The sequence below is a fragment of the Leucopleurus acutus genome, assembly GCF_964270905.1.
Source record: "Leucopleurus acutus genome assembly, chromosome: 16".
NCBI lineage: Eukaryota > Metazoa > Chordata > Mammalia > Artiodactyla > Delphinidae > Leucopleurus > Leucopleurus acutus.
This window is the reverse complement of record NC_139158.1, coordinates 1,596,291-1,619,753: the sequence shown is the minus strand read 5'-3', so window position 1 is coordinate 1,619,753 and position 23,463 is coordinate 1,596,291. Positions and strand designations below refer to the sequence as shown.

At 51.8% G+C, this 23,463-nt stretch overlaps 1 protein-coding gene across 2 annotated transcripts; it reads right to left on the bottom strand.

Annotated features, from left to right (window-relative positions):
* Positions 1-22,248, bottom strand: EIF3B (eukaryotic translation initiation factor 3 subunit B). Of its 2 annotated transcripts, none has more exons than XM_082857438.1 (19): positions 21,600-22,248; positions 17,045-17,237; positions 14,990-15,109; positions 14,629-14,686; positions 14,312-14,440; positions 13,768-13,925; positions 12,835-12,966; positions 12,686-12,752; positions 12,250-12,296; positions 10,727-10,937; positions 9,011-9,083; positions 8,034-8,156; positions 6,500-6,578; positions 5,614-5,752; positions 3,592-3,717; positions 2,990-3,067; positions 2,541-2,649; positions 1,953-2,071; positions 1-1,020 (listed from the first exon to the last, which is right to left on the bottom strand). In XM_082857438.1, exons 1-18 carry the CDS (start codon positions 22,012-22,014, stop codon positions 1,968-1,970), a joined length of 2,361 nt encoding a protein of 786 aa, XP_082713564.1. In that variant the 5' UTR covers positions 22,015-22,248; the 3' UTR covers positions 1-1,020; positions 1,953-1,967. The 2 variants fall into 2 exon arrangements, with proteins under 2 accessions (XP_082713564.1, XP_082713563.1); XM_082857437.1 differs by having other exon boundaries at positions 3,598-3,717; positions 21,600-22,124.
* Positions 22,249-23,463: the final 1,215 nt, after the last annotated feature.

Genomic DNA, 23,463 nt, shown 5'->3' with positions numbered 1-23,463 from the left:
TGTCCTGCCCCGCAAGGTCGTCCTAGGTCTGTCCACCGTACACAGAGGTCACGGCTGTGAGCTCCAAGCGCACCTGTTCCGCGCTTCGCTGCTTTTTAAACTAAGCTTCAGGTTCCAGGAGAGAAAGAGACAGAGGTGGAAGAAGCTGCCGTTTCACAAGGCACCGAGGGCAGCAGGACACTGCAGGTGAAAACGAGCTGAGCTACCGGGATCTGCTCACTCCCTCCTCCGCGGGGGAAAGAGTTAAATATTCAAACAGGACCACGTACTGGTGGCTAAAGTGACAACTGTCCGTGGAAGTCTTCAAACCTGTGTAGCTGAGGAAAAGGCTAAGGGTTCTTTCTCATCAGGTGAACCACAAGCACAGGAAACAAAAAACTGAAAAAGAAGAAACTGTGTTTGGGCTGACGCATCACTTTTCACAGCTCAGCTGCAGAGCAGAAGGACACCCCGAGGGAGGCTGACGGCCCCTCCTGGCCTCTCGAGCGCAGCGCTGGGTGCACTGAGCCCAGCGGCGGCTGCTACTGTGGCAGACGGGAGAAGCATGAAGGTCAAGGCCGCTATCTACGTTCAAAGACAGGAGAAAGACAGCTTTTTCATACAGGTTTGCTTTTATTTCCACGTTCAGCCTGTTGAGAGAACCTGTCACAACCTGAATGGCGGGGGACGCGCTGGTGCCCCAAGCGGCTTCCCTGCTGGCGGCCAGGGAGCCCTGGAGGGACCCCGCGCCGCTGTGGATGGCGCTGGCCATGTGAGGCAGGGCCCAGTCTTCGGTGCGATTAGAAACCCAGCGAGAGAAAACTGAGAGCAGCGCTGGCAAACCTCCCCCACCCTGGGTACCAGGGGCTGAAAGGCACAGCGACGTATGGAGACGGCGAGTCCCAGGCGCGGCCACAGCCCGGGCGAGAGAAAGCGCAGGTGAAAAGTCAGGAGTGGGCAGGCTTTCCGCAAAAGGATGACCTCGGTTCCAGCACAACACACGGTGACGCTGCAACAAGGGGACACTGTCCGCTCGCTGTCCTGTAAGAAGGGAACTACATCAGGTGGTCAGCAGCGGCCTCGGCCCCAGGCGAGCACACGTGGTGAGCGCACGGCACACGTCCTTAGGAAGCAGGAGGGACCACGCCGGCCCGGCGCCTGCAGACGAGCAGCAGCCTGGACGCGGAGCCCCCGGCCGAGGCAGCACGGCCGGACACCGAGGCACACGGAGCCCCGGGCCTCCTCTCCCCCCCCCACATGTCCGCTCTGAGGTCCAGAGCCGCCACATCTTTTCTCTGTTATTGAAGCCTGCGTTCCGGCTGTACCTGACAGGGTTTTTTTTTTTTTTTTTTTTTTTTTTGCAGTACACGGGCCTCTCACTGTTGTGGCCTCTCCCGTTGCGGAGCACAGGCTCCGGACGCGCAGGCTCAGCGACCATGGCTCACGGGCCCAGCCGCTCCGCGGCATGTGGGATCTTCCCGGACCGGGGCACGAACCCGTGTCCCCTGCATCGGCAGGCGGACTCCCAACCACTGCGCCACCAGGGAAGCCCCCACCTGATGGGGTTTTGGAGGCTCCTGTCTCAGAGCAACCAGGGACGGACCAGAACGGGTGCTGCGGCTGGTGAGGCCCACCTTTCTGCTGGACACCCTGAGGCCTTCGCCCAGCAAAGCCCCCCTCCTCTTCCCCAGGCACCAACCACCAGTGCCTGCCCCAGCCCTCCTCTCACCCACGGCCAAGGCCTGCTGGATTTTACGGGAGCATGAGGCCCAGAGCTCTCAGATGCAAGGCTCCGAACACCCAGGGTCTGCACTGGACCCCTCACAGCTCACAGGCAAGGACGTGGCTAACCCTGAGTACCGGCAACTGGGCTTCACTCAGCGCCTTACATGAGCTGCCTTCTGACTTGCGGGAGAGCAGACCAGGAATGAAGTGCAAACAGGACACCGTGTGCTCCCCGTCTCAAGGCTCACCACAGTGCTCCCGGATCACTCCTGGTTTCCAAGAGGAATAATTTCTTCGGTGACAAAAAACTCGATGGTCTCCTCCTCCCAGTCGTCCACGTTGCTGTCCAGCTCGTCAGTGTCCACACCTGCAGGGGGCAGCGGGGGTGCGTGTGTCACACCGTGTGCAGATGTGGGGCGAAAAGCTGTGAAACACATTCACACACACACGCGCGCGCGCCCCACACCCGCCAAGAGGCCGATGTGAACACAGCAAGGTCCCCTGCAAAGAAAGGACTTGGCCTTGGCCTGCAGGCAGCAAGAACCTCTCAGTGCTTTTCAAGAGTCTTTTAAAGATTCCCTTTAAGATACTTTTAAAGAGAGAATTCCCTGGCGTCCAGTGTTCGGGACTCGGTGCCCTCACTGCCAGGGCCTGGGTTCAATCCCTGGGCAGGGAACTAAGATACCGCAAGCCACAGTCTTCTTTGAAAGATTCTTTTTAAGAATCTTTAGGCAACACATGATGTTTTCTGAAAACTCTGGGAAATTAAGATGAAAAAAAGGAAAAACACTTTAACCACACGCTTTGAAGAGTGTATCTTTGGCTAACAAAGTTACCTCCTCGCAACTCTAGCCGTGCGTTTTTCTGCTCCATATAGAGTTCTTGAGCCATTTTCCGGTATTTTCGGAAATCTTCCATCATGGTTCGTCTTCTCTCCACTAATTCCTGTGGGTAGAGTTGTGGAGAACTTACAGAAGTAACAACTCGCATCGCTGTCATAATTTTGCTCAACCCAAATGAAAATGAAAACACGGTCAGCAGTAGGCCCACCTGACGGGATGACATAAGGACTCTACACTCTTGGGGCAGGAAAGCTGGGACCTCTGCTCGCCACCTTCTGCCTCTAACGTGGCCCGTACCACCCGCCAGCCACCCGAGGGCCACAGTTGGGCCCTGGCGGCACAGAGCCGCCCCCGCCAGTCTGTCCCCATGGCCTGGCGCTGGCCTTCTCTGCCATGAGGGGATGGCCCTTGGCACCTCCCTCAGGCCTGGGGACAAGGCTAACCTTTGAGGCTTTGGATTGGCTCAAACGGTCCTTCTGTTCAAAGATCTTGGAGTATTTCTTCAGATCCTTTTTAATTTGCTGAAACAAAGACAAGTCACTCAGGATTTACACATTCAAAGCAAGAACCACAAATGTAATCCTCAGAGCTGCCAACGTGGAACGACTTCCTCAATGATGAGCAAAGCATGGCCTCCGAGACCGCTCAAACGCAGCGTCCGCACGTCAGCGGCCTGTCCTCCTTCCCTGGGATTTACACGCTCCCTTAGCTCTGTCCTGATACCATCAGCGTGTTTCTCCATCACTGTGTAAATCCCAGCAGGACTTTTTAATTGCCCCTGCCACCTTTCTCATCCCGCCCTAGTTTGTGCGAACTCCCTGGAACGGTACCGACGTGGCCTTAACCTGAAAATCTGTTTCCGCTCTGAAGCTACTCTTTTCCTTTTGGTTCTTGAGTCGTTCTGCGTCTCTTCACAGGGTCCCCCATAAATGTCACGTTTCTACTCCTCACTCGTTATCACCCTAACGGTAACAGGAAGCAGCAGCTGCTTCTTTCAGCGTCCGTCGCCCCCACGTGCCTACACCTGACGAAGACACAACCAGACCTTGACCTGGTCCTGGCTCAGGAGGGTCGGGGGCCGAGGCCTCCACAGCAGCTGGCAGAAGCGGTCTTTGCTGTTCTTCTGCAGAAGGCGGCCTTGGAAAGTCCACAGCCAATAGGCATTGTCCACCTGGAAGAGAGCAGAGGCCCCGCTGAGCTGCCCCCTGCACCACGTTACACCAGGAGGCAGAGGCCCTGGAATCCTTAGTGCTGACAGAAGTGACAAAAAAACATTACGTTCAACAACTGTTCGGGAGCCAATAATTTGCCAAACAACGTCGTTGGCATTTGGGAGACACCTAAACTCATGTACCTGACGGACAGTGCAGCGTGCGCAGCAGCTAGGAACAGGGCTAACAAAGCAGAAATCAACCACGTCACCAAACACGGCTCTGCTGGATAAAGGGAGCAGTGCCACAACCTACGCTCTGGTGACTCCCGCTGCAGACAGCACTCGGGGAGCAGCTAACACCGCGTGGTCAGCCGTCTAAAAGGTTTGTAAAGTGTCAGGGTAGGCCTCACGGAGGCGACCTCTGAACAAACTAGACACGGGCATGGTCAACATATCCTGATCCGAACGCAAGGATTATTACTCAAGACACTGTTTCCAGTGACATTTGCAAAGCCCGTGTTCCTAAAACTTCATCACTTCGTTAAACAGAATTGCCCTAATTGGTCTGTAAACATGCACGAGCTGGTTCAACTGTCAATACCTCAATCAATAACAACAGTCAGTAAAGACAAGGCAGAGTCCTCAGCAAGTTTAACCACCAGCGTGAGAACACCGAACGTGTGAACCAGACGCTACAGAGCGTGATCTGTACGGACACAAATGCTGAGCCCTGCAAACCTCAGGCTATGCATCTCTCCTGAGGCCCCAGGGGAAATGGGCCTCTCCCCAGAAAAGTGCCCGTGCACAGACACGGCTTCATGCCCTTTCAGGGAGGCCCCAGGCCGAGAAGCCCGCTCACTGGCGGTGCCACACCTGCTCCTGTGATCACAGAATCCTGTTTCTACCTCCACTGACACATCCTCAAATCTTTTGCTAAAGACAGAGATGATGATGTTTTCAAGAAGTTAAAAACAGAAACGGCAAACGTTTTCTCACAGCCCAATTCAGACAGCAAATCCTGACTGAAGGCTGAGCAGTTTCAGATGCTGGGAACACAGCTCAGAACAGGAGAAAAGGCCCTTGTCCTTGCAAAGTTACATGCCAGCGGGAAAAGGGGACAAGGAACTCGTAACAACGGCTAAGGTGAGCGCATGTCATTGAGCACCATGAAAACATACAGCGGGGTGAGAGGACGCGGGGACCAGGTGGGGAGGGGAGCCTCTGTGGATGCACGCTTGGTGACACCTGAATGGCAGGAAGCACAGCACCTACGTGAACTGACATTCCAGGGAGGGGACGCACGCAAAGGCCACGAGGCGGGAGCGAGCACGGGCGCTCGGGTCAGCGTGGCCTCCACTCAGGAAACGCGCACAGCCAAAGGCTGCGCCGTCAGAGGCCGCTGCACAGAGGACCTGACGGGCTGGGTGACCAAGTACTGACGGTCCGAAGCAGGAAGCCCTCAAGAGGGAAATACTGTGCTGGGAAAACACGTGCAAACCAGAAGAGGCCCGCCCTCCACCGGGGAGCCGCGCAGCGAGCAGCTGGTTTAGTCCCGCAGTGCAGTGGGTGGGTGCTAACTGAGTCGGGAAGCGGCACCACCTGATTCCCACTCCACAAGCCCTCTGGCTGCAGCGGCAGATGTGGGCGGCCCGGCTCCGACTGGAGCGACTAAGACGCGCTCTAACTTAGGAAGAGAGATGAAACAATGCTGCCCTGTTCGTGGAGAAGGCTGGCTGCCCTCGGGGCTCTGGGGAGAGGGGTTCTGGGCGGCCTGGGCCGGGCCGGGAGCTCAAGCGGGTCAACCGCATCGCCCGCTGGGATGAGACGCAGGCGGGGAGGTGATGCGATGCCGCGCTGGGTGCGCTCCCCCACGGCCCGGTCCACGTGGCACCGAGGCTCCCCGGGTCCCCGTACCTTGTGGCTCCACCAGGACACGGAGGTGATGACGTAGCGCCCAGTCGGATCCCACTCGACGTCGGAGGCCATGTAGTGCTCCGCGATACTCATGACCGTACAGTCCGAAGTGTCAACGAAGGCCAGGGCGCCGTTCATACTGGGGAACAGACAGCACGGTGGGCCTTCTCCAGGAGCCGTGTGCGTGCCCGCCCCCGGCTCCAGGGTGAGGGCACAGGCCAGACTCGGGAGCCCGGGGTCCCCTAACCACCACCTCATCACCGACGTGGAAATCATCACAGCGATGACCTCGTAAGGATGTTGGGACTGAGGACGTACAGGGCACACGAGCACCGTAGTGTCTGCTGTGATTATTCTCAGAGGGAAGGCTGTCTGAGGCCGAGCCTCCAAAGCCACGGCAAGCAGCACCTACGCTGAGACGGGGTGTCCTGGCGCCCGGAGGCAGGCGCTGCACACGTCCTGCTGAAAACAGCACTAAGCGGGGAGCGGGCGAGGGTAACGCCCAGGTCCTCGTGGTCGCACCAACCAGAGGACAAGATGGGCTCACGGCCTGACTGAACATCCTGCCTACAAGGAGACACGCACGGACCTTACAACATGGTAACGGGATCGCCAGCAAGAGGTCCTGCGTAACCACGCAGACCTGTCCTCCAGGCCCGCGGCGAAAGCGCCTGCGGCCAGGCCGTTTTAATCTGCCTGCGTCTGGGGAGCAGGATGGAGACGCCACACAGCGCTTCACCCAAACGGGCCGACCCTTTTGTGGGAGAACCCGTCCACCGCATCTGCGCAGAGCCAGCATCGCTACCTTCAGAACCAGGGCGCGGGCCCGGGGCCAGGGTCTCTGCACAGCCCACACCAAAGCCCCCCGCATCAGACAGAAACCCACCTCCGCAGACCAGCCAACACAACGAACTGCCCTTGGGGGCTCCAGAAGATGGTGTTGGCCTGCTGCTTATCAAACATCTCTGAAAGGAAAGAAAGTGTCAGAGGTCAGCCTGCAGCGGAGACGGGAGGACCGGCAGTGGGCTCTCGCTGCGCCCCACGGGTGTATACACCACAACTCTATGGAGGTACCACACCTGTTGGCTACCTGTGAAAACAGGTGAGAAAATCACCTTCAGTACACCTCAAATTATGACCCAGTTATTTAAAAAAAAAAAAAAAAAGAAAGGGCAGGGGGGATTCTGAAGCTGCAATACTATCTTAAGTAACATTTTACGTTCTAAACAATGTACCTGACAATGTAACTGGACGGAAGACTCCACTTACGGTTAGTGTTATTACAGGGACTCAACACCAGGGTGAGGAAGCCAGTTTTCATCAGATTCTCAAAGAGGCGTGCGACCCCGAAAAGCCTAAAATCCACTCCTCTAGTGACTCACGCCTTTCTAACTAACAAGCTACTCAACTCCATCATCTCTCCAAACCACTCACTTCCTGAAGGGCTAGAGCCAGGTCCTCGCCCTGGGGGTCTCTTCACTCAGGAGGGAGGAGCAGGGCGCAGAGGGGGGCAGACTGGGAGGCAGCATCACCCTGAGCGGGGGCGGCACGACTCTCGGACCAAGACAAAGCAAAGAGAACGCTGTTGGCAGGCGTGCTCTACAGTCCCCACCGCGAGGAGGCCGGGAGCGCGTGCGACGACCCCACACGGACCCTCGGGGGGCAGGGGCGCTCGTGTACTTGCTCTGTTACAACCTCCTTGGTAACGAGAGACCATGAAGTCTTCAGCTGCCCCTACTGCCTTTCGAACGAAGGGAATTAGTAACAGTCGATTCTGTGATAGACAGCCAAGTGATAACACCACGAAATGCTTCTACCACAAACACTGCTGAGTTCTTACAGAAACCTCTCAGGAAGAGCTCTTCCCAGGGCACAGGAGTCCCTGTCAGGTACTGGGATGACCCCCCTGCCTCCGTGGCAAGAAGCCCTGGGTGAGGTTCGGGGAGCGCGGGGCGAGCACACCCCGAGGGCGCCTCACCCTTGAGGTGGGTGCAAGAGGCCTCCCACCTCAGTCCCCACAACGAGAAGCGTGACGCAGCGAACGAGGACCCGCCTTGTGTTCGGCACTAAGGACCCAGGACAGGAGAGCAAGGAGTGGGCGCCCCGGTGCTGTCCAGGCGGGGCGAGGAGCCTGTCCCGGGGGGGCAGGGCTTCCAGCGGAGCAGACCGAGGGCGGGCATGTGACCCCAAGCCCAGCGCGCGCAGCTGCAGCCACAGAGGAGAGGACAGCACTTCGGAGCAGTGAAGTACAAGGGCCCCGCGGGAGTGCAGAGAAGGCCCAACCTGCGCAACAAACTCCCTCTGGGGCCGTCGCCACCGCCACCGGCCCACGTGACCCTCCGCACCTGTCCCACCGAGCGCTCTGCGCGGGGCGATGACCGAGCTCTGTCCTGAGAGTCGGGCGCAAGCCACCTACTTACTGATGAGCTCGATCTTGCCATTGTTCTTCACGTGGTAGAAAGACACCGATATCCGAGGAGCTTCCCCATGCAGCACAGCAAACTTACTCCCGTTCGGCTCCCAGGCGAAGGCTATGATGGGTTCTAAGACCGGGAAGAAGGGTGAGCTCCTTTTGGTCACTTAGGCACAGAACATTCTTGACCAGTTAAAGTTATTCAACCAGAGAAATGCCCCAAATTCTTTAATTCATTCAAAGGACCAGAGAGCGGCACAGAAGCAAAGGCAGCGCGCTGCACCTGTGTGGAGCCGCCCGGCCAGCAGGGACAGCACCCTGCGCCCCGCCCCGTCCTGCCGCAGGGGTGGGGAGGGGCAGGCCAGGGGCAGTGCAGCCTGTGGACAAACCCTCCCCACACTCCTCGCAGCGGCCCTGGGCGCAAGGGCTCACGCGCCTCTCTACCCAGGCAGCGCGGCCACTTCACCCCCTTCCCCTCCTCCTCTCCCCAGCAAAACAGAAAATACAGCCTAAATTTTCCACCTAAAGACAGAAACACAGCATCTGAAGTTTCCGTGAGTCCAAAGAAACCCACCAAAAAAACAAAACACCTCTATTAAACTGAGAACTTTCACACGTAAGAGCACAAGTCCTTCGGCTGCCGTCACTGGGCATGTGATGAAGGCCTGCCCTTCACACTCTCTCCCAAGTGTGGAAAATGGTGAGAACCCCTGTTCCTCTGCTATATAAGCAGTTCGCGTGGTGTGGAAAAACAGGAGGCATCACTTCACTTGGCAACTGGAAAAGCTAAGAGACTGAAGCTGGAAAGGACAACACCCTAAACACGTGCATGTTTTGTAACTTAGAGCCAGGTGCCGTTCACTGTGAATCAGGTTCCGAGTCTCGGCCATTCTACCTGGGCCATGAATTCACACAGAAGCTTTAAGGGTACGCGTGACAGCACACAGGTGAACTCAACCACAGGACAGTGACAATGGGACTTGCCTTTCATTTCGACCACATCGACAGGCACCTGTTTTTCTCTCATTCGGAAAATTTCAAAATTTGTGACAACACCCTGTGTAAAAAAAAGAAAAGGAAAGGGGTAACATTCTGGAAACTGAAAGCATGAGGAAGACAGGACAATTTAAGAATTTAATGAAAGATTAAACATATACTCCTGGTAAAGACATATGACTATCTGTAGTGATTAAAATGATGAAACAAGAACTCTCAAAAGCTGATGGAGGGGGACTTCCCTGGTGGCACAGTGGTTAAGAATCCGCCTGCCAATGCAGGGGACACAGGTTCGAGCCCTGGTCCGGGAAGATCCCACATGCCGCGGAGCAACTAAGCCCGTGCACCACAACTACTGAGCCTGTGCTCTGGAACCCGTGAGGCACAACTACTGAGCCCGCGTGCCCCAACTACTAAAGCCCACATTTCTAGAGCCCGTGCTCCGCAACAAGAGAAGCCACCGCAATGAGAAGCCCGCGCACCGCAACAAAGAGTAGCCCCCACTCGCCACAACTAGAGAAAGCCTGTGCACAGCAACGAAGACCCAACGCAGCCTAAATAAATAAATTTATTTAAAAAAAAAAAAAAAAAAGCTGATGGAGGCAGAAACTGGTACAGTCTCTGGAGAACTAACGGATCCCACCGCCCCCAACCCAGATTCTATTCAAGACCTGCCTGAAAGGTCATCTCAAGCACAGACAGGTCCAAGAATACACATCGCAGCTGTAGTGCCATAAAGGTCCACTGACTAGGACTGATCCAACTATTTCAAAACAGCAGAACATCCTGCAGCGCGTTTCAAGATGCACTCATGTAAAAAGTGGGTGCTGTGTTATTCACAACAGCCAAAAGGTGGAAACTACCCAAGTGTCCATCAACAGCTAAATGGATAAACATGACGCAATTCAATGGCCGCTGCTCAGCCACAAATGTAATGAGGGACGGGCACATGGCACAACCTGGATGAGCCTTGAACAAACGTTTAGTGGAGGAAGCCAGATACAAAAGGCCATAGAGTGTACGACTCCATTCACATGAAATGTCCAGAATAGGGAAATCCAGAGAGACAGGAAGCAAGAAAGCAGATTAGAGGACGTCAGGAATGGCGGTGACTGCTGATGGGTGTGGAGTTCCTTTTGGGGGTGATGGAAAGGTTCTGGAATTAAGACAGCGGTAACTTGTACAACTGCGTGAATGCAATAAAATCCAGTAACTGTACAGTTAAAAGAACTTTTTTTTGGTAAAAGGAAGAGGAATATTTCCATTAGGGAAAAAAATCATGCAATTTTTTGGATAAGTTCAATATTAACTGATGCAAACCAACAGAAAGTGTGGATGCAGAACTGTGTCAAGCATGCTACCCTGTGTTTAAAGAGAAAATCTAAAAGAAAACAACCGACTCACTTTAACTCCTTCAGTGAAGGAAGGTGGGTGCCTAGAGATTTCCCTGTGTTCTCTCGTGAACGCTAACCTACGTCAACTCTAAACTACATGAATGCTATCACCCACTCAAAGTTTTACAGAAAAACATGACACTCCTCAGCTGGAATATGACAACACCTCTAGCTATGACACACCAGCTAACTTTCGGTGTTAGGTGGGTGTGAAAATAAGTCATGAGTTTGAACCAAAAAATCCATTAACACCCCCCGAACAGAATTGAGCTGTAGAAGGAATGACCCCTGCCCACTGGCATCCACTTACCTGGGTACCTTTCGGAGTCCTATCTACTTTAACACACAAGTAGTCTCCGTTTTTCTGCCAATGTAGCTTGCAGTCCACAACGTTAAATAGATTCCTAACTCTGATCTCTTGTCTGGTAGGAAGCTGCATCAGCGTTACCCTGGCTGGAATATCCTTATCTTCAGGCACCCAAAAGGCTATTATGTTACCACCGGGAGACCAGGAGAAGTCTCTGCAGAACAAAGAAAATGAAATGCTTCCAAGGACTGGCTAAGAAATGGTGAGAGCAGAGAACAAGAGACCTCGTTCTCTGTGTAAAAGCTCAGCGGTGGCACAGGTACCCCGAGAACACCAGCAGCAGCCAGCGCTCACCAGCATGGGCTCCGGCCCCAGAACAACTCGGGCCCCGAGAACACTAGCAGCAGCCAGCGCGCACCAGCATGGGCGCCGTCCCCAGAACAACTCGGGGGCTCTGCTAGACACACTGTGCCGTCGAGGAGAAAGAGAGGTGCTGATAATACCACCCACTGTCGCACAGGGGTCACAGGATTCAATCCCCAAGCTCTGAAACCCCACCCAAACTCTTAACCACAAGGCAAGTAAAATAAACTTTAGGCTGATGGACCCAGCTACATGATTTCTGAAGATTCGTTAAGGGGCTAAAGGGGGAAACCCCAAATCAAAAAACATAAGAGGATTAAAGAAGAATTAGTGCAATTCTCTCTACTGAAAAAATTACCCTAAAAAGTGCTGTAACGAACAATCCATGAGCTCCTATCTGTGAAGAGTACCTTTACTTTTGCATTTTACTGAGAATTAATTCCCAGTTTTACTTTTAATTAGAAGCCATCGTTTTGCCCAAGAATGTAAACATAAAAATAAGAAGCGTGAATGTCCCTGCACTGCTGATACTTCACTGCCCCCAGAGATTTCAGGTAAATAAAAACGTGCCTCCAGGGCTTCCCTGGGGGCGCAGTGGTTGAGAGTCCGCCTGCCGATGCAGGGGACATGGGTTCGTGCCCCGGTCCGGGAAGATCCCACGTGCCGCGGAGCGGCTGGGCCCGTGAGTCATGGCCGCTGAGCCTGCGCGTCCGGAGCCTGTGCTCCACAACGGGAGAGGCCACAACAGTGAGAGGCCCTCGTACTGCAAAAACAACAACAACAACAACAAAAAAAACGTGCCTCCTCATTGACAGAGAAAACCAGCTGCAGTTCACTGAGGCCACGCAAACCCCATGGCACAGACCACCAGAGAGACTCAGAGACTTTCAACTAAGTGGAGACCCCTCTTCCTCAAAGACTGCGCCCCCAAGTCTCTGGTTCCAAGGCAGAACCACGAAAGGAAGCAGGCCCTCAAGAGGCCCCTACGTGCAGGAACGGGGAATGCTGACGGGGGCCGCCAACACACAGTGCGCGGCAGCAGGCACAAGCCTGCCGTGACACCCTGGCGCCAGGGTGACAAAGCACCAGCGTTCTCTGCAACTGCGCAGGGGCCGAGCGCTGGAGGGGGGAGGCGAAAGCCACATGCCAAGAGATTCGCTTACTTTATGCCAGAGATCTTCAAGCTCTTCTTGTCCAAAAGACCCATAGACTGTGGAAAAACAAGGGCACAATGGAGTTAAACCATGCCGATGTCTCAGTGGCGCACACAACCTTTTACAACGTGAGCTTGCCGAGGGAGCAGTGTAAGCAGAGGGTGACAGATCACGATGGAACAATTCACGCACAGCAGCAAAGTACACATCTCCAGAGCCCATTTCACCAACTCCCATCCTTAACCCCCTGCGGCAGCAGAAGCGGGGGCTGGCAGATTCAAGACCCAAATCCAGGACCCGAGCAACTGAAAGGCACAGAACTAGTCTCTCTCCCTTCTGGCTGCACCACAAATTAAGGGAAAGCACTGCGTCCTCAAGAAGCTACTGGAGCTGACAAGCAACTGACGGGGCAGCTCACTTTCAGATAATCAAATAAATCACTTACAGGAGTTTCATAGATGCTGAGAGTATCGAGTGTCATTCTGGCAAAGAATTTACCATCGTGGCTCCACCTAGAAAGAAGAACAGAGCCAGACTCATCGACGAAGAAAAGGCCGCAGAGAGGTCACCACTGGCTACCACGGGTCCACTTACTTAAAAATAGGCCAATGGGCCGAGCTTTCACAGTGAAAACCTCTCTTCTTCTGCCCGGTAAGGATGTCCCAGATGATAATGGCCTGAGGGTCATCCTGAGTGTCCATCAGGGGGCTAAAAGTCACCAGGTACCTGCAACAGAGGGGACACCTCCTCATCTCCTGCACGCTTCCACGTCCTCTCATGTGAAGGTCACAGCGGTGTGGGTGTGGCGAGGACCTGTCCACGCCTCCGCTCCAGAAGGAGACTCTCCAGGCACAAGTGAGGCCGCCAGAACAGCAGCCGAGACCCGTGGAAGCAGCGCTTCCTCCAACCCCAGGCTCCCCCAACCCTGTCCTCCCGCCTGGAGACCCCGCTCGAAATACGGAGCAGAGCCACTGTGGCACAGACCATTCATCCTGCTCGGCACCAGGGTGCTCCAAGGGTCACCTCAAAATGCTTCCCTGAGTAAAGCAATTATATTCCAATAAAGGTGTTAAAAAAAAGTTTCCCTGATAAAACCAGGACAAGGAATGATCCAACAGATTACAAACAAGAGTCGGCTGTGTGCACGAGCGGAATGAGAGATGTGGAATTCTCATACTTTCTCTTCCTTGGATTTTAATTAAGACGACAAGGTAAAGAGAACAGATGGTCACGTGCAGTATCCACAGGGGACTGGTTCCAGGCCCCCCACGGTCGAACCAAAGTCAGCAGATGCGCGAGTCCCTTATGCAGGATGATGCAGTTGATGCAGATGTGTGAGGAAAGGAGACAATAAAGCAAATGCAACAAAACACTAACTGGAGAATCGCGGTCAAGAGCACACGGGAGTCCTCTGGGCTCTTCCTATAACGCTTCTATTTTAACTTTAAAGTTACTGCAGAATAAAGCTTGAAAAAATTGCCCACAGAAGGCTGGCGCGACTCCATCTGCCATTTTCGAACAGCTTACCTTTCACAAGGTGAGAAGTCAATAAGCTGAACCCCTTGGTGGCTGAATCTCTGAATTTGTTTGAATTTCTCTCCCCCCCAAAGAGCAATGCCTCGCTGATGAAAGGTCGCCAGGTAGGTGCCCTTAGGAGACCAACGTACATATGTCTCTGTCCATCTCTGTGGAAAGAATCAGTGCCGATGTTAACACAACAAAACGCCGAACACAAAGAGTCCAAAGTCTACAACAAATACACTCCTCAAGCTTTTAGCTGAAAACACAAGAAGCCTATCCACTTCTTAGGGCGCCTTTCAAAGCTGGAAGAATAGAAGTTGTTCTCAGAGGTGTAACCTCAAAGCATGTGACACTCACCTGCTCTTATACCAAGCTCCGCTTTTCTTTTGCCGTGTGGCTTTCGGGATCTTAGTTCCCTGACCAGGGATCAAACTCGGGCCCTTGGCAGTGAAAGCCAAGTCCCAACCACTGGCCTGCCAGGGAATTCCCACCAAACTCCTCTTTGTTAAGGAAACATGAGGTAAGTCCCCACACGGCAGCAAATACCCACCGCTCTCTCTTCAATGGAGACCGGATCCTTGACGTCATTCCAGAATATGGAAGTGCGGTCTCCACTCTCAAATATCACACTGTACTGATCTCTGCATTCTGCCTCTTCAAGCCAATAACGTAAGTTTCCCTAGAAACAGAACCAAAGGCAAGGGATTTAAAACATTTCATTAATTTTAACCAAAGGATACATAACTGTTGCTCTTAAGAGACTTGACCAGTTCAGTCAGCAGCTTTAACTCCTGAGGAATACATCACTTCAAGCCAAGAGGCTAGCCACCATTTCTTCCCATTACGTATAGATTTTATACAACATACCAGGTCTTTGAAAGGTTGTTTCTCTGGAATATCCCATTCATCACTGATAGTCATGTACCTGGAAGAGTAGCAACACGATGATGATTACAAGGTTGAGTGGTTCTCAACCCCAGGCAGTACTGCACCCCTGCCCTCCCCGCAGAGGGAAAGGACAAGGTTTTGATTGGTCACAACCGGTGAGGGGATGCTGGTGGTCAGGGGGTGCTACTGGCCAGGGATGCGAAATGGTCCTGGAGTGGTCTGACGGGAGAATGCAGCTACCGAAAAGACCACTAAGCACCCAGTGCCCCCGGGGCAGAAACGTCTGGCCGTTCATGCTCAGGAAAATGCCCAGGTTCTCCTGGGCTGAGTCAGAACTCACTTGTCAAAATCGGTGAAGAGGTTGACTCTGAATGTGTGCTGCTTGTCGAGCTTGTAGCCATCGGCATTTTTCACAGCATCCAAAGCGTGGGCAGGGGATGCATATTCCAGGAAAATATACCTGAATTGAGAAAGAGGGCAACTTGCACAAGTGCAGACGTGAAGATCAGGCAGGGCACGCTCAACACACCCAGCCCTCCACAGGGCTCGCACCCGCCATGAGTATCCGAGACCTGTCTTCCCACCGTGTCCCGGAGGCAGTCAGATCCCTAGCAGAACAGTTCTAAACGTGAACAAAATCCTAGCAAAGATCCAAAGTCTCTAAGTACACGATCAGAAATTATAGAACAGCTAATTAACCAAAATGTTCATTACCTTGACTACGGTAATGGTTTTATGGGTGTATACATACACCAAAACTTATGAAATTGTACACTTTAGAACTATCCAATTTTACTGTGTCAAGTACCTTTCAACAAAACTGTTTAAAGAGACATGGATAGTATCCGATTTTACTGTATGTCAAGTACCTTTCAACAAAACTGTTTAAAAAAACATGGGTAATCTAATACTGTGTATTACAGGCAAAATTACAAAGGCTCTCAGAGAATGTTTCATTATAACAAAAATAACACAAGCAACTGCTCAAAAAAAGGTTATCCTTCCACCTGGTTCCTGAAATAGAAAAAGTATGAAGCACTGCCTGCATGTGATAATTTTTTAAAAAATTAAAACTATTCTAGGTAGTTTCCAAAATTTGAAATAAAAAAAAATTAAGTTTATACCACCTTCTCATTCCTGTCCCATAAAAGACAATTTTGCCTGTACCCAGAGGCTGATGTTTTTATGAAATTTTAACGGTGAAAGTCTGACAAGTTTGTGGAGCAACAAACAGAACTCTCATCCCTGCTGGTCGAGCGTAAACTGGTAGCGACACTCAGGCATAATCGGGGATTGGCCAGTGGCTCTGAAGAGGGACACTTCATGCAGCCCAAACCCTCTCTTGTGCTCAGAAGAGGACAGACAATAGGCTGTTCCTAACTGCTGTTCAAAACACTGTCAATCCATAGGGAAACAGACAACTGTCATATGATATGACAGAGCACAGAGCATTTACAAGGAGGAAACTAGAATTACACTTACCAACACAAAAACCTAATATTGAACTTAAAAAGCAAACTGCAAGACACATACCTCATGCTACCATTTTTAAAAGATACAGGGACTTCCCTGGTGGCGCAGTGGTTAAGAATCCGCCTGCCAATGCGGAGGACACGGGTTCGAGCCCTGGTCCGGGAAGATCCCACGTGCCATGGAGCAGCTAAGCCCGTGCGCCACAACTACTGAGCCTGCGCTCTAGAGCCCATGAGCCACAACTACTGAGCCCACGTGTCTAAAGCCCGTGCTATGCAACAAGAGAAGCCACCGCAATAAGAAGCCTGCGCACCGCAACGAAGATTAGCCCCTGCTTGCTGCAACTAGAGAAAGCCCGCGCGCAGCAGCGAAGACCCAACGCAGCCAAAGATAAATAAATACATTTAAAAATAAATAAAAGATACAATATTTTAGGTGATGCCACAAAAAAGTTACCACGGAATGACACGATGTCTCCTAGATTCTAAGAAGTACCTCCATTTCAGAGATGATAAGCGTGGGAAAAAGCACATCTTAGAATCAATAGAACACCACGTCAAATTTCCTGAAATCTCGCCAACTTGCAGATCTGTTGGTCCCTTTACCCAGGATGTATATTGTCTCAATAACTGTTCAACGAAGAAGAGATCAAGGTCTGATTTCTTAAAGCATAGCGGGCACCTTATAATACCTAATTCAAGAACCACACTGCATCTCCTTCTCCCTCCCTCCAATGACCGCAAGGACCAAAATCACTGCTCCACAGAGCAGTGGGCAGCCTGGATAAATGTGACCAAAGTGCCAAAGTGAGGCCATGCTCCCGCATTCACAGTGAGCTCCTGAGCACACGACCATCTTCACGGTGTCTGTCAGCTACCAAGAAAACACAAGTGACACTTCCGTGCTGGAGAACATGACTCACCCTTTTGTCCTTCCATCCTCCTCTGGATAAAAATCATTTGTGATTTTCCCAAACTTGGAAAAGATCTTATGGATGACGTTTTTGAGTTTCTCCAGACGGTCAGGTCCCACTTGAGGAACATTGTCGACCACAATCACGGAATCGATTCCATCTGCTTCCTGTGGCCGATCTTTGAGTACATCTCCCAGTAATTCTGTACAAGTGAAAGATTTGTCGAATGACTTTTTTTGACCAAGTTAATGCACTAGGTTAGCACACCGAACAAGTTTCCAAAAAGCAAAAAGTGAATAATCTAAATGCTTTCACTGTGAGCAAAAGAAATCAGAGCCCTGGCTTGACTCAAAATTTAAACTGGAAAGAATTAGGAATATTGTAACTCTTTACACTCTCACCGACAGTCAAGATATGTCAACTGACTTCTGGCAATAATGGAAGATTTTAAATGAATTTTTTCAAAGAGGTTTTAATAATGAAGAAGGCAAAAAAGAGGATGGCCTTTCACCAGAAATCAGAGAAACCCCGAAGTGAGCTAGGAATGGCCTTCTCTGACCCACCGCTATCACAAATTCACCACCAGGCACTGTCTTCAGTTTACAGCAAAACAAACTCATCGCCCTATGTTCTTTACGTGAAACGGCCTTGTTTGCAAACAACACGGGACTGAGAATGGTACTTCAACCAGGTGACTACAGACTAGAGAAGCTCAGGAAAGCAAGCAAACAGGGATGCATCTTACAGGCGATGGTGTCTCCAGTTCGACGAAATACCTCGCAGTATCACCGGGAGACACCAGCCGTACAGACATTAAATTGTAAATGCTTAGAACAGTGCTTGGAACACAGTAAGCAACATCAACTCACTCTCATAACTTCAGTCCAAAGCTCAAAACCTATTATGTTCATGCCACCCGCTTTTAAAATTAAGATCAAAGAACCCAAATCTTAAGTGTTCAAACTTCTCAGAATTGCTTCATTTCCATAAAATGGTCAGCAAGAGTAAGAGAAAAAGAAGAAAAGATAGGTGTAAAACGAACTAGGAAATAGAAACACAGAGGAATCAATGCAAACAGGTCTGCGAAGCCAACTGGAGGCCTACTGTTTTCCGGGCGATTCAGTGTCATCTGGGGCTGCCCGCTGCAATCTTATCCGAGGCCTGGCTCAGGCTTGGAGTCCTTTTGACCCTAACGCCCCAGCACCAACAGAAATGCCGGACTGGCTGCTGCAGATGGGCTCTCGGAGGGTAAGTGGAGTATCAGATGAAAAAAGCAAACCCTCCTCTTTTTAACACAAATTCTGTACGAATCCTAATCCCAGTTAGTTAGCCAGCCTGTCTAGAAAGCTATAAGATTACAAGGCACCGTGTTAGGAGCCAGAACAGAAAGACATCTTTAAGGTTGCCATCAAAGCATACTCATCACACGAAACTACACTGGTAATACAGACCTTCCTGATTTACAGTGGGGTTACTTCCTGATAAACCCACTTACGTACCACTGTAATTCAAACCATCACAACTTGGGGACTGTCTGTACAGGCAAAATGAGTGTACAAGGTAATTTTTAAACAACAGCTGAAGAACGATGGCTTGTTACTCAGGTATCTATGTGTCTGGAACCTAATCATCACTCTAATTTCTGCACGATACTCAAGTATTTCAACATGCTATACAGGACACATGTCAGAAAATATTCTTTGTTGTATTTCATTTTCAAAACTTTAGATGAATTTTCTTCACTTTTGTGTTAAAAAGGTTAAGAGGTCTTCAAAAAAGAAAAAAAGTCCTTTAATTTCCAGAGGCAAGCCCTGTTATAAACTATCTCTAATTAAACTTCAACACCTTTAACGAATGATACTGAAAATGTTACCTTGGATAAAAGAATTGCCAGTTAAATTTCAATGAAGCTAAAATTTAGGCCAAGCAAAAAGGAAAAAGAAGAGAAGAGGCAGATTAGGTCATCGCATCTTCCCTGCAGAGACTGAAGTCAAACCCTTGGGTTCCTTTTAAAGCTGACGTTCCGAACAATGACAAGGCCTGTTATGCCTGACCCAAACTTACAAACATAAAAAGCTCAGCTTTTCTACAAACTGTGTCTGGTTTAGAAGAACCCACCCACACACCCTCAAGGGAATAAGCATAGTGACTACACAGGAAGAAACACACTTCCTTCATCATTACCAGCCCACACAGTCAGGTTCCCACTCTGACTACAGGGAATAAAGAAAGAAACAGTTCTCAAGACTAAGTAGCAAAGAAGACACTTAGTTAAAACCATTATCACATATTTGCTTGACCAAGCACCAAAGGCAGTTGAAAAATTAAACTGATTAAGGTGCAACTGTGCAGGCTTCCCTGGTGGCGCAGAGGTTGAGAATCCGCCTGCCAATGCAGGGGACACGGGTTGGAGCCCTGGTCTGGGAAGATCCCACATGCTGCGGAGCAACTAAGCCTGTGCACCACAACTACTGAGCCTGCGCTCTAGAACCCGTGAGCCACAACTACTGAGCCCACATGCCACAACTACTGAAGCCTGTGCACCTAGAGCCCGTGCTCCGCAACAAGAGGAGCCACCACAATGAGAAGCCCATGCACCGCAACTAGAGAAAGCCCGCGTGTAGCAACGAAGACCCAACGCAGCCAAAAATAAAATTAATTAATTAAAAAAATAAAAGATGCAACTGTGTGAGAGTTCACCTGTCTCAAAGAGGAAGGAGGCAAGACAACGGCACTGGGGCTACGGCACCTACGAGAGGGCTCGTCATGAGACTCAGCCCATTTTCAAAAGAACCAACATCTTGAGCATCACTTTCTGACCCTACAGGGCAGTTCTCATGTACCAGAAAACATATGTGAGCTACTGGCCTCAAGAAAACTGACAGCTTGCTCAGTCTTTGCTCCTCAGGACCAGGAGACTCACAGGTCACTCTGGCAAAATATCAGGATGACAAGGGCTTCCAAAGGCCCTCCCAGCAGTCACCTAGCCTGAATGGCCTGTGCTCATGTCAGTATTCTGTCACACATCGGAAGTCACGTACTAGAAATCTTGTGTAAATTAGGTGTGCTCAAATAATGCTTAAAAAACATCAGTTGTGAATAAACACCTAAGGGCTCAAAATAGGCTTTAAAATCAAAACTCAAATTTTAAAAATAGAAGATAAATTGGTGTGGTAAGAAAAACACACTGGTCTAGGCTGGGGGGTAGGGGAAAGGGGGTGAGCCCAGAAACACAGCCTCTCTGGCAATTCCCAGCAACCTACTCCACAAGGAACACATTTTCTTACAGGCGAAGGGCTTTGACTGGATCAGCGGCTCCCAAGTCCTCACTAGCTTGTGGAGCCTTTCCTGCTTTTCATGCTGTAATGTTTTTTGTCTCATGAAATAAAGACAACAGTGAGAATAACAGGTAGCCCTTTAAAATTATGTTTCAAATAAGTCAAATCATTATGCAGTACACTTCAAACTTATACAGTGCTGTATATCAATTACACCTCAGTAAAACTGGAAGAAAAAAAACCAAAAGCATTTGATAAAAATTTAAAAAACAAATTTATCTTTCAAAGTCAAACAACTCTGTTGGTTCTCTAAACCTTCTTTATCGTTTTATGTGATATCCTTTATTATTCTGACTCATTCTCAGAGTGATCAGACACATCTCCAAAAAAGCTAACTTTAAGCGGTAACATCTTATCTTCCTGGTGTATAGTTGGCTACCTCTGTGGTGTCTAATTCATTTCTCCCATTTTATTATAAGGTGGTCAATATGCAGAGGAATCCACTTATGTGCTCCCAGCCTGGAAAGATAAAATGACTAAAAACAAACATAAAAACAAATGAGATGAGCCATCATCAGAAGTCACCTTAGGAGACAAGCTCTCTCAGGCAAAAAGCAGAAATAATGCATGTAAGTCGAACCAAGGCAAAGAGGAAGGCAAAGTAAGCGATAATCAATCCTACAACTCGAGAAAATTATTTGCCAACAGAAGGATGACGGTATGCCTACAGACTTAGGAAAAGAGAGACACAAACAGGAATCGGGCAGAGCCGGCCTCAAACTGTCCTCCTAAGGAACTCTCTGGGGGTAGACGCTGCTGTGGGACACCGGGGGCAAAGGAACCCAGCTTGGCCACCCTGTTCTCCCCACTCCCGAGGGACAGCGTCCATCCACCCCTAAGGAGTCGGCACCGAGTCAGTCTCAGGCCTCTGACAAGTCTGGCGGGTCACTCGGGGCACCCAGACTGCAGACGAAGAACTGTCACCCGAGACCGTGCAGCACATGCAGTGTCCAGCTCGGCTCGACCCTAATGGCCACACCACTGCACACTCGACCACGGCTCCCGCGTGCACGCCGTCTGCCTTCACCACCCTCCAAACTCCAGGCTGCAGTGCCAGTGGCTGGTTCCCCAAGTTGTCTCCACCCTGCCCTTCTCTTCTTTTGGAGAAAACAAGATCCAGGCGCTCACGGAAACCTTCCCTACGTGGGGGCGACAGGCAGAGGGCGGGCACCCCTCCCGCGTTCGAGGATCGGGAACTTCGGCGCAGACCGGCCCCGCCGCCTCACCTTCCTCGCTCACGTCCTCCACGAAGTCCTCGGGGTCGCTGAAGGAGGGCTCGTCCGCGCCGCCGTTCTCCGCCGCGCCGCCTGGCTCCCCGCCCGATCCCTCGGACCCCGTCTCGGACGCAGAGTCCCGCGCCTGCCCCGCCGGGGTCTCGCTCACGGCCGGGGTGGGGGGATCCTCGGGCGGCGGCGGGGACACGCCGTGGGTCGCGTCGGCCTTCTCCTCCCCGTCCGCCGCGGGCTCGGCCGGCAGATCAGGCCCCGGCCCAGCCTCCTCGTCCTCGCCGCCCGCCGCCTCCTGCGAGCCGGGCCGCGCCGGCTCCTCTCCCGGCGGCGGCTCGGCGGTCGGCTGCTGCTGCCCGATCTCGGCCCGCTGCTCGGCCGCCTCTGGCGCCGCCACGTTCTCCGCGTCCTGCATGGCCCTTCGCTGCCGCCTCGCCGGGCCTCGTCGCGCTTCCGACTCTCCCAGGCCGCACCGCGCGCCTACCGCCGGGCCATGTGCGTGCGGCGGGGCGCCCAAGGGGATAGGGGGGCGCCCACGCCTTGCTGCCTCCCCGCGCGCCCAGAAAACCTCACAGGGCAGAAATATGCCCACCAGCGATTCCGACAGCTCCCCTGTGACAAGTGCGTGCTCCACTCTAATCACCACACTTGCTTCGGTCAATCCACAAACTGTTCGGGAACTACGCTACCCCACCTAAAGTAGCAGATGGTTCCTCCAACATGGCAGCCACTCCCTTCCTTCTCCCGTCGGGCCCCGCGGTAAAGGAATAAACTATTTGTGAAGCCGCAGGGAGGTACCAGAAATCATCTCAGTACACGGAAGTGCGTGAAAATATCATTTACTTAAAAATTGATACTAGAGGAAACTGTAAGTTCAACAAACTATTTTGGTTAGGATATCTTAGTCTTTCACCAAATATTTCAACTTACGTTACTAAGTTCCCCCTCCACATGTCGGCTTTTAGACTCGTCTACTGACTGGGCAAAAGGATGGGCGATTCCAAAACACAAACGGAATTCCTGGAGAGCCAGAGAAGGCTAAGGCTACTAGAGGGACGACTGTCTGGCGCAATACAAAAATGAATGAGAGGTGCTTTAATCACTTACGCCCAAGCTCACCAAGGCGGCTGTAATTCCGCCTTTCCCCATTCTGATGGTCACCGTGGTTCGGCCCGCGCGGGCTTCCGCCCCCAGACGCGCGAGCGTGCGGACCACGGGGGCGGGGCGGGGGCGGGGCCAACCGCGGGCGCGTGGAGAGGGGTGTGACCAGCTACGGGTGCAGGGCGGGAGGGCGTGGCCGGCGTGGCCGGCGAGGCCCGCGCTCATAGGTTTCGCGGTACCTGAGCCGCAGGGGCGCAGCGACTCTGGCTTAGGTTTGCTCCGTCCGGAAGGTATTCTGTGTTTGTATTTTGTTTTTTGCCGAGCATGAGGGCCACCGCTCAGTGTAAATGCTTTAATCTTTCTAAAAAAGAACGCGGTGGCTGCTGGGGGAGGCGGAATGGGAGTTAGGATTTAATGGGGACAGAGTTTCGTTTTGGGAAGATGGATAGTGGGTGACGGTTGCACAACAGTGTGAATGTACTTAATGCCTCTGGACTCTACACTGGAAAATGGCTAAAGTTGTAAATGGAATGTTGGGTATATTTTACCACAGTGGAAAGGAAAAAAAGAAAAGAACCAGGGTTCTTAGGTTGCCTACCTCTGGGTTTGAATCCTCCCCGTCTTCCTTTCACCTTTGTAACTGTGGGCAGGCCCCTTGGTCTCTCTGCCTCAGATTCCCCACCTGTAAAATGAGGGGTAGCCCGTTTTATGTGCGTGGCCCGTGGACCAGCTTCCCAAAGGCAAACTAATTTTCCTGGCTGTC